Source organism: Calliphora vicina, chromosome 5 (genome assembly GCF_958450345.1).
Source record: "Calliphora vicina chromosome 5, idCalVici1.1, whole genome shotgun sequence".
Lineage (NCBI taxonomy): Eukaryota > Metazoa > Arthropoda > Insecta > Diptera > Calliphoridae > Calliphora > Calliphora vicina.
Window position 1 is genome coordinate 113089831 of NC_088784.1, and position 11040 is coordinate 113100870.

Genomic DNA, 11040 nt, shown 5'->3' on the forward strand with positions numbered 1-11040 from the left:
TGTTGATATTTGGGGTCCATTTATTGTAACAATGTTGTGTTTAGATGTGAAAGGCGTGTGAATTGCATACAAAAATTCAGAAAATTCAATTAAATTCTCTTCATATTTGAACACGTTTGCACACATTAACACTAACTTATACACGCCCGACTCTAAAAGAACTATTTCATGAACATGAAACGATTGGTACACTATTCTGAATTTTATTATTCAACATTATTTATTAACATTTTAATAAAACTTATTTTAATGTAAATTTTCATATACATTAGGCATAATTCAAAAAGTTCACCCACAGAACGCGGTAAAGTCGTAGACTCATCGACACAATGTGCTGAATTTAATGCGACAATAGATTTTTTAAGTAAACTCTAGTAAAAAATATTGTACTTTTTAAAAAATCTAGAAATTTAAATTAACAGACACATTTTTTCTAATGATAACATTTACAAAACTAATCTTTTTAGGTATAAAGTTCAAAAATGTTTACACACAAATATTAATGTCTACATAAACTGTATGAATTGTGAATGTAAATTTATTCCCAAAACTTTTTAATTTTAGGCATGAATTTATAAATACATATTATAAAATTAAACAAGAAGTAGTTTTTGTTTAGTTTTAGATTTTTAAATTAAAAAAATGTTTATTAGGGATTTTTTGTTTTAAATTTGGCTACGTAAGAAAGCTAGCAATAAAATGAAAATGTTTTTAATATAATTACCTGCTAATTTTTTTTTCAAATATCTGATAATAAATAAATTAAATTAACATAAATTTCTTTATTGCACCTGACAAACATAAAAAAATAAAGTTTTTCCAAAAGTAATTTGTGTTACTTTTCAAAGACACCAAAATGTGAACGGAAATTCTAATAGGTTTCTTCAAATTGTTCAAATGGTTTCAAATAGAAGAAATCTGAACAAATTAAAAAAATTTAATTATTATTATGAATTAAAACCAATGAAAAGCATTTCATTATATTTATGTTCAATGTTTGTTCTGTGTATTATTAAAAATACATAGTACTGTAAAACAAATAAATTTAATATTTTCTTTAATTGTTGATGGGTGTGAAAATTTCAATCGAAAATAATTTACGAACTGGCACTAACTTTAAAAAATTAATAGCACCATTGAAATCATCTCATTCCAATTAAGTTTAACCTATATATGCCCAGATTGTTGTAATACTTAACTAGAACTTTGTAATTATATCTTTAGTTCTCTATAGATTTAATGTAAAACAATGAATTCTTTGAAGTGTCTGCTCTTTTCCTACTCTATGGTAAATAATAATGAGAAAATCATTAAATGGAGTGCGTTAAATTGCCATTGTATTCGCATACACCAAGTCGTTGTTTGCAAAAGGGTTTCCTAAATGGAAATTATATAAAATTCGCACACTCACTCACTACAACACATATTTAATATATACGCACACATGCTCATTAATATAGCTAATTACTTGAACAATTAGCACAAACAAGATTTCAATCGGAGATGAATTAAACGCTTAAAACCAATAAAATCTCAATAAACCGCAACTATTACCCCCCCAGCTCAAATGGTCACTTCTTCGTTGTCAGTAGTATTTGAATTGAGTAAATAGCAAAATGACCATTTGTTTCGAAGCAGATGCATTTTCATATAAACCAAAATTGTAAAGATTTACAATTTAATTGTTTCTATTGTACTTTCTAAACATCAATATCTCTCTTTGGGTACTTTTGTCGGAAAACTAAACACTTGAATTGGATTCGGATTCTAATGGAATTTGAACATTTTTAACTTGTCACCGTATTTTGGTTGAAATAAATTTTATTTTAGGTCAAACAAAAAAAAAATGATCATGTTGTATGTGTGAGTGTTAAAAATGATTTAGGTTTTCCAAATGAAAATTCAAAAATTTGACTCATTCAAAAACGACCTGTAAAGAGTGTAAATGTGTGGGTATTTTTGAGAATATTTTATCTTGTAAAACATACAGTTACTAATAGTGTGTGTGTTTATTTAGTATGTATTGAAATTCTTACATTATGGAGAGCATTTTTTTTCTTGTCTCCTGACTATGTGAGGTTCTTTTGTGAAATGTTTTATATGTACATTTCAAAGACTTATTTATAGATCCTCTAGAATACTAAAAATGAAAATTAGATCAGGTCAAATTGTAAACAATGTAGTTTTGAAATTAATTATGTAAATATGTAAAATACTTAAGCACTAGATGGAATGAACATATAAAATTGATCTTTTTAGCGCTAAATATAAAAATATCCATATTGGAAGGATCAGAGAAATCTAATTCGAATACGCTGATTTCAATGGTAATGGTTGACATATAATCTGATATACCTATACATTTATGTACTTATTTAAGAAATTCATTTAAACTTTGAAACATTTTTGATAATTCAAATCTAATCCAAGTTAATGTCAGTTTTCAAAATATTTTTATTGGACATTTTAGAGATGTTACCACTGTACATGATTGCCAAATTTTTGACTATACACTATAAACAATAACTTCCACTGAATACGTCTAATAGAAACTTTTCATTAAATGAAAATATTCCATTTAATTGATTATAATAAAATGATTGAAATATTAAACATTTGATGCATGAAAGGGCAAGTAGACACACTATTTGCAACTATTTATTAAATGAAGACTATTTTTTCCTATTATTTTTATTTTATACACAGAGAAAACAGATTCGTAATAGCAACCGAATTTGTTACCAATCGAATGATTCTACCTTAGTAACCGAATTTTACAGTTGTGGCTACAATATTTTAGAATCACGAATCTATTTTCTCTGTGTACTAGCTGACCCTGTTCTATTAAAAAAATGCAAATCGCAAAATGATCGATCGAGCTCTTTTCTTCATTAAACGCTTATTGGCCAAGTTATTAGCGAATTTAGATAATTTGAGTTTTAATATAATAAATCGATTTTTGGTCAGAAATATGAGTGATCACAGATCGAGCTCCTTTTCTTGATTAAACGCTTATTGGCCAGGTTATTATCGATTTAAGCTATTGTGAGTTTTTATATAAGTAATATTAGTTAAATCGGTCCAGGCGTCCTGCGATTTTAGATATATCGAAAAAAAAATTGGCGTGGTCAATTCTTCTTTCAGTAAAAACTTAAATTGGATTACTATGATCATTTAAACAAAAAATTAGCCAAATCGATGTAGCCGTGTAGATAAATAGAAAAAAGTGGGCGTAAAAGTGGGTGTGGTCAATTGCTCATTCCGTAAAAACCTAAGACCAACATTTTAAAAAAAATTGTCTAAATCGGTCTGGCCGTTCTCTACTGATGCAATTACCAGCGAACGACATTTTGATTTTTATTTATATAGATAGATTTTTGAATATTCATATTATTTTGAGTATTTTTTTAGAAATATGTAACATATGTACATGGTAATTCTTTGATAGAAAGTCACAAAATTTTAATTTTATTGAAGGTTTTTGTAAATATTTTCTTTTCCTTGCGTTGTTCGTTATTTTAAATTCTTGCGTCTTAAAAATAAAAAATCAAATTATATATAAGGTAGACTTAAGCCATATCTCTTTATAAAATAATTTAAGAACTTTAATAAATATGATTTTTGATTAAATATGTAAATATAATAATAATAAAAATGTCTCAAAATTAGTTTTTGTCCATAAGTCATCAAAACATATCATAAATGACGTTATTGCAACTCTGATATACTCAAGAAAGAAATCTATGCAGAATACCTACAATTTATATTAATTCGATTATTTCAACTATTTTAAAAGTACATATGTACATTAGGATGGGTCAAATTTATTGCGACAAAGACACATCATGATTCTGGTTCTGTGATCATTCCTAGAAACTTTGCCGAAGAAACCATAGCTGAAAATGTAATGGGTTAAAATGCTAATGTATTCTCTTCACAACGTATAAATTTTAACTCATTGCACATAATTTAGGCACGCTGAAATCAAATATAAAAAACAACAAAATCGTACGTACAGTTTTCGTGATGTTTTCAGTTTAAGGTTTTCATTAAAAAACGTCGAATTTAAATGAAAATTTTAAAAACTGTTTATAAACTACAGAAGTTGATCTCATTATTTAGTACTATTTTTTAGTTAAATATTTAAGGATGTTTGCAAGATTATGAAATTAATTGCAAAATTAATTTTTTAAATTTAAATGTCAGTGTTTTTATCACAGCTAATATACTTAAGTTTTTTGTGAAAACTGCAGAATTTAGAAGATTTTGCGATTAATATATTGCTTAATGTTGGAAAAACATTAAATATTTCTTAAAATATTAAAAAAAAAATTATTTTGACAAAAACATACATTTTTTTCGAGCAGCGAGGGTTAAAAATTAAATTTTTATAAGGGTTAATAATAGTGAAATTAACATACATATATTTGCTTTGAAATTAATTTGTTTTAATTTCTAATTAGATACCATTATAACACGTATATACTTCTTAACATTAAACTTTTATCGAAAATTAAAGTTATTTTTTATATGTATATATACCCCCACATTCATAAACAGTTTTTAATTTTATTAACGGTTCATAAAACATAATTTCCATACAAAATTTGATTTATAAACCTTTGACAAATTTAAAAATTGTTTATGAATAAGGCCTTTAATGTCTACTTTATGTAGTACTTAAAATAAATATTAGCTGCGATAAGAACTGCTGGCATTTAACTGAAGAATGCATTTAATTTCCAATTCCTTTCACAATTCTGCAAACATCCTTAAATATTAAAATAACAAATCGTACTCAATTAACTTATTAACTTCCATAGATTTCAAATCCATAAATGGTTTTTAAAACATTTAGTTAAATTCTAAATGTTGCACAGATTATTATCAATATGCCAAAAGTATATAAAATTCTTGTTTTTTTGCCCTTGTCAAAAATTTAATTTTTATAGTGGTGTTATTTTACACTGTGATTTCATTGGAAGCAAGTACTTATCGCAACCGCTTACAAATAGTGAATTAAATAAATCATCTCAACCTTCACTTACAAATAAGAACTTAACAAGTTCTTACTATTAAATCTATTAAAAATTGTTTTTAAAATTATTATTCTTCATTTAGTTTATAAGAGTAATCTCGAATAAAAATGGAAAAAAACTTTTAAATCAATTTGGATTAGATTTGAATTATTAAAAATGTTTCAAAGGTTAAATGAATTTTATTATGAATTTCTTAAATAAGTACTTATATGTATAGGTATATCAGATTATGTGTCAACCATTACCAAACTACTTCCAAGAAGTGCATATGGTATGAAGTAGTCATTGAAAAGAAAGTAGTTCAGTAATTGCAAGTCATTACCAAGTTTTTGCTGAGCATCTATATATGTTTTTGAGTATATAAAATACTCAAAGAAAAATATAATTAATATTTCCTATTTTTTCCCCCAAAATAGTGTAAATATTTTTACCGGCAATAAAAGTATACGTATTTCAAATCCGTACTGTCTGCCCGAGAAGTTTTATTACATTAGAGTTGTAGAAATATTGAGTATTACTAAGTAATACAGTTAGTTTTTAAGAAATATTCAAATTTGTGTTTATTGAAATATTTTTTAATAAATATGTATTTCTGAAGCCGAAACTGCTATAAAGGAAAACCCTATATTATGGAATTTTAAAAGAGAAACGAGTTTGGAAAAATACAAAAACATATTTTATTGTAAAATGTCGAAGCACTGATCCCTCAAAATCACTTTTCAGTTCAAGATGAAAATATAAGATTAATAGAGTCCATAAAGTGGGTAGAGTAAGTTCGGGTAATGTAGTATACCTATTTTTTATTTGACTATAATTTCTCAGCTGGTGTTCTACTACAAGTTTTAGGTTTACATCCATACATCAATAGCAAAATATTCCAATTTGACTTTAAAATTAAATTAATGAAGTTTAAAACAAATGATTTTAGAAAAAAATTAATTTTTAACAGATAACAAAAAAAGATCACGCTGAATATTTCCAACTATTTTTGCATGACCTGCAATAATGAAGTACACTCACCCAATGTTAATTTTCAGAGATCATAAAACTCTTAAGCTTAGCACCGCTACTCCTATGCTCTTAGTTTTAGAGAAAAGCAGCTATACCACATTACCCGCTCTAAAATTAAAATAATATTTTTGTCGGTAATTAATAGTAGTTACATTTGAGAAGTTTCAGTTTGTTTCGGATTAGGACAAATAATTTGGTTCCCTTAGTTTAAGATGAATAAACAAGATTTTAATGGAGACCACAATGTAAAGGGGCACCTAAAAATGAGCTGGAACAAATAAATTAAAATAATAATTCTTTTCGGAAATATTAATTTTTGACTGAATATTAAGTTCAGTTCGGTTTCGGCCTAAAAAAAACGGTTTCGATAATTATAATTATTAGAATAATTGGAAAATATACCATTAATAATTAATCTGTTTAGCGATAATCAGAGTAAGAATAATAAATTTAAAATATAATGTTTATCAAACAGATTGATAAGAAAGAAGTAAAATGTTTGACAAAAAGTGCATTAAGTATTTATCATTGTATCTCAAACTATGTAGTACTTGGTTGCATGAATCATTAAATAAAAATGAGTGTGTCAGTGAACTACTTTTCTAAATGAGTCCAAATGGAATAAGAACTTGCCACACTTAAATTTTGGCGTTTCTGTTGCTGTTGTTAGTTTTATACCCTGAAAATGTTCATCACCATATGGGAATGGTGATACCCTGCAACGAAATTGTTGGATAGTTCCAACATGAACTATGTATAGATGTATGTATGTATGTAAGAATGCACTTAAACAGTATATTTATACATTCTATGTTTGTTGCATAGAAAGTGAAGCAGGCCATTAATGGCACTTCATTAAAAAATGAACATAAAGGAGTGAAGAGTCAACAAGCAGGCCAAATCAAATAGTTTAAAAGGGAAAAGGAAAAGACCCCACCATGGAAATAGGGATAATTGTTTACATTCGAAAAGAGACAATGGCAATTGCAAAGTGTTGTGTGCATCTCTTCATATGTGCTAACACTCATGTTTACAATTAGATCAATCTTTCAGGAGTTCAACAACAAGGGCAGGGGGCAAATGTTTTAAATTAATTCGTTAAGCGCATTTTATGACCAAAATTAGTACAAAACACTTGAAGTACGTAAATCTATTTTGTATGCACAAAAAGTAATTGTGTATGTATGTATATTTATTGAATATTTTGACCAAAGGTGGTAGTGGCCGCCAGAGTATGAATCCAAAGAAACAAGTAAAATGCTCAGAAAAAAATGTGATAATGACGTTCACGATGGCGCAATCTTTAACATGTACAAATACAATAAATATGTATAGTAAAAGTAAAATACAAATTACGAAATAATAAAAATAGAATAGATACATACATACATATTTTGAAATGTTGGAAAAATATTGAAAAATATTTTGTATTTGTACGGGAGAATCTAGAGCGACCTAATTATGAAAAAAACACACACTAGGTATAAAGATAGAGAGAAGGAGAGAAAAATAAAATATCCAAAATTCTTACGCCCAAGTGCAACGTTGCCATATACGGTACTTTTGCAGACAAATGTGTTCACGATCGCAACACACAAATATTCGATCGTGCCTTGCTAAACATATTTACACATACATATATTTCAGTCTCTCGACTCTCTCTTGCTAAAATACAATTTCCATTCTTTAAGAATTCAAAATAAAAAATAAATAATTTTCTATTTTTTATCATGTTTATTGAAAATGTTGTTCTCTACATCCTCCACAAAAAAAAATAATGAGGGCCCCCTCTACCCTGCTTCACTGTATAGCACACGAGTAAGAGTATGCTATTTTTAGTTGCCGAGATCTACGATCTCTGCAATAATAATCCGAAGAATCATCCATCCATCGTACGGGCGCTACTATTAACGGTAGCTGGCTGTGGATGTAGTGGTAGTGGTGTGGTTAGCGATCGGTTGAGGGTGCTTGCTGTTGCTTTGTGTGTGTGTTGAAATGTTTAACGGAATTTTTGGATTCTTCGCGTTCTACCACACAAACACAAAGAATCGTGTAGTTCATGTGAAGGTGGATTCTATTCTAAGCAAACAAACATACAAAACACACTCACACACGCAAACACTTTCATAGATTGTTTTTCCGAATTTCTTTCGTTTCGTTGGGATGTTTTATTTTTATCTTTTAAAAATATATACATTCATTTAGATTTTGTTGTTGTTGTTCGATTTTTTCTCAATTTCCGTGATTTGTTTTATTATTTTTTCGCGGTATAAAATCTGGTAGCAGTTGCTCTGATACTTTAGTCAGTCAGTTGTGTTCCAAAGCGTACACACCGTATCTATTACTGTATTCTTCTCCGTTAGTTAAAAACTAAAAAAAACTCAATCAAAATGTGTGACGATGAGGTTGCTGCTTTGGTCGTTGATAATGGTGCGTTTCAATTAAATCTGGATACATACAATACACTACAATATAATAATTGGATATATATATTGGATTAAACCAACTATAACATCCTTTCATCAACATCTCAATGGATTAAAAGTGTCTAAACAAAAACAAAAAATATTAAAGAGTGCCACAATAATAGTCCTTTCAATGGACTCTAAAGAGAATAAGAGAGTGATAAGAAACTTTAAAAAATATATACTTATGATTTTGTCGTGTTCAATGTGATTTAAATCTTTGAATTAGTTTAATAATATTCTATTCAATCGTAAAAAATAATTTTCATTTTCAAAAAATATTTCGCCAGTTATCTGCTGTTCATATTTGCTATTTCTTTGGATTATTCTATTAAATTTTTAAATTTAAAGTTATGTAATTTGAATTTATCATTTCGACGTCACTCTCTCGTTCAACATGGAATAATTTAAATCTCTTCCAAACGATTTCGAGGAGTCATTCTCTATGACACTCTGTTTAATTTTGCTTCGTTGCCAAGGGACACTTTAATCCGTTAGAAATGTTGTATATTTTTTATTCGTTTGAAAAGTTATTGAACGTGTCTCTTGTCTTTCTCATTTTTAGGCTCCGGCATGTGCAAGGCCGGTTTCGCCGGTGATGATGCTCCCCGTGCCGTCTTCCCCTCAATTGTAGGTCGTCCCCGCCATCAAGGTGTTATGGTTGGTATGGGCCAAAAGGACTCCTATGTCGGTGATGAAGCTCAATCCAAGAGAGGTATCTTGACCCTCAAGTACCCCATTGAACACGGTATCATTACCAACTGGGATGATATGGAAAAGATCTGGCATCACACTTTCTACAATGAGTTGCGTGTCGCCCCCGAGGAACACCCCGTCTTGTTGACTGAAGCTCCCTTGAACCCCAAGGCTAACCGTGAGAAGATGACCCAAATCATGTTCGAAACCTTCAACTCCCCCGCTATGTATGTTGCCATCCAAGCCGTTCTCTCCTTGTACGCTTCCGGTCGTACCACCGGTATCGTTTTGGATTCTGGTGATGGTGTTTCCCACACCGTACCCATCTATGAAGGTTATGCCTTGCCCCATGCCATCCTCCGTTTGGATTTGGCTGGTCGCGATTTGACCGACTACTTGATGAAGATCTTGACTGAACGCGGTTACTCTTTCACCACCACCGCTGAACGTGAAATCGTCCGTGATATCAAGGAAAAATTGTGCTATGTCGCTTTGGACTTCGAACAAGAAATGGCCACCGCTGCCGCTTCCACCTCATTGGAGAAATCCTATGAACTTCCCGACGGTCAAGTCATCACCATCGGTAATGAACGTTTCCGTTGCCCTGAATCCCTCTTCCAACCCTCATTCTTGGGTATGGAATCTTGCGGTATCCACGAAACCGTCTACAACTCCATCATGAAGTGCGACGTAGATATCCGTAAGGACTTGTACGCCAACATTGTCATGTCTGGTGGTACCACCATGTACCCCGGTATTGCCGATCGTATGCAAAAGGAAATCACCGCCTTGGCTCCCTCTACCATCAAGATCAAGATCATCGCTCCCCCAGAACGCAAATACTCCGTATGGATCGGTGGTTCCATCTTGGCTTCCCTCTCCACTTTCCAACAGATGTGGATCTCCAAGGAAGAATACGACGAATCCGGCCCCGGCATTGTCCACCGCAAGTGCTTCTAAGCAGTTTCGCCCCCCTCCCTACCATCAAACCACCCCCCAAACCCTTCCAACTCATCTCACTGCTGCTGCTGCTACACTTGCTGCTGCAACAATCATTACAGCTGTTTACGCGCTGTCTATATGTCTGTCTGTGCTCTCATCTGCACAGCCATACACCTATTCAACGTCTCTCAGCTGCTGAGCATCCACCATCCCGCTCACAAAGATGCCCGCCCACGCGTTTTATATTTGGTTCCAGATTATTTTAATTTTTGTACGACTGAATTTCCTACACTAAATCCCCTCTACACCATCCAACAATATCACCTGATAATTTATGTGTCTTAAATGTCTCTATTTAATGTCTTAACAAAAATTATTTCGTGTTTATTAGTACATAATAAATTTTTATTATTTTTAAGGGGTTTATTGCCACATGTAAAATAATCTAATGTTTTCTTATGTAATTTTCTTTTTTAATCTAATGAAAAAAAAACACAAAACAAAAAACTACAAAACAAATATTTTTAATTTTTACAATAAAATAATAGTTACAATTATTTTATAAATAACTAGTTGCCAATAGTTAATTGTCTGATCGATCACTATCACTACTACATTAGCGATCGATCATTGAAGATGGAATTTCGAAGCATGGAATGTATGTATGTACAATGTACATTAAACATTTCAAAATCGACTCGAGGAGTCTTTCCAAGGAAATTGTCTATTTTTAGCAATGTTTCTCCTCTCCACATCATGATGAGATTCTGGACACACATACAGCAAAATGCTGAGAAATAAATCTAAAATTAGAATAGAATACTTCATTCATAGTGGGAGAATTTATTTGTATGGATTTCATGGCCTCCTCCTGCTCGTACAAACAT

The 11040-nt window shown here is 30.4% G+C and overlaps 1 protein-coding gene across 1 annotated transcript; it reads left to right on the plus strand.

Moving 5' to 3' along the window:
* Positions 1-8320: 8320 nt before the first annotated feature.
* On the plus strand, positions 8321-10722 carry Act57B (Actin 57B). The gene is made up of 2 exons (XM_065510867.1): positions 8321-8480; positions 9081-10722. Exons 1-2 carry the CDS (start codon positions 8441-8443, stop codon positions 10169-10171), a joined length of 1131 nt encoding a protein of 376 aa, XP_065366939.1. The 5' UTR covers positions 8321-8440; the 3' UTR covers positions 10172-10722.
* Positions 10723-11040: the final 318 nt, after the last annotated feature.

Bases quoted from the DNA above. Each gene is read 5' to 3' on its own strand.
- Act57B (XM_065510867.1), top strand. From the start codon at position 8,441: ATGTGTGACGATGAGGTTGCTGCTTTGGTCGTTGATAATG. The intron at 8,481-9,080 runs GTGCGTTTCAAT...TCTCATTTTTAG, and splicing joins TGCTTTGGTCGTTGATAATG to GCTCCGGCATGTGCAAGGCC.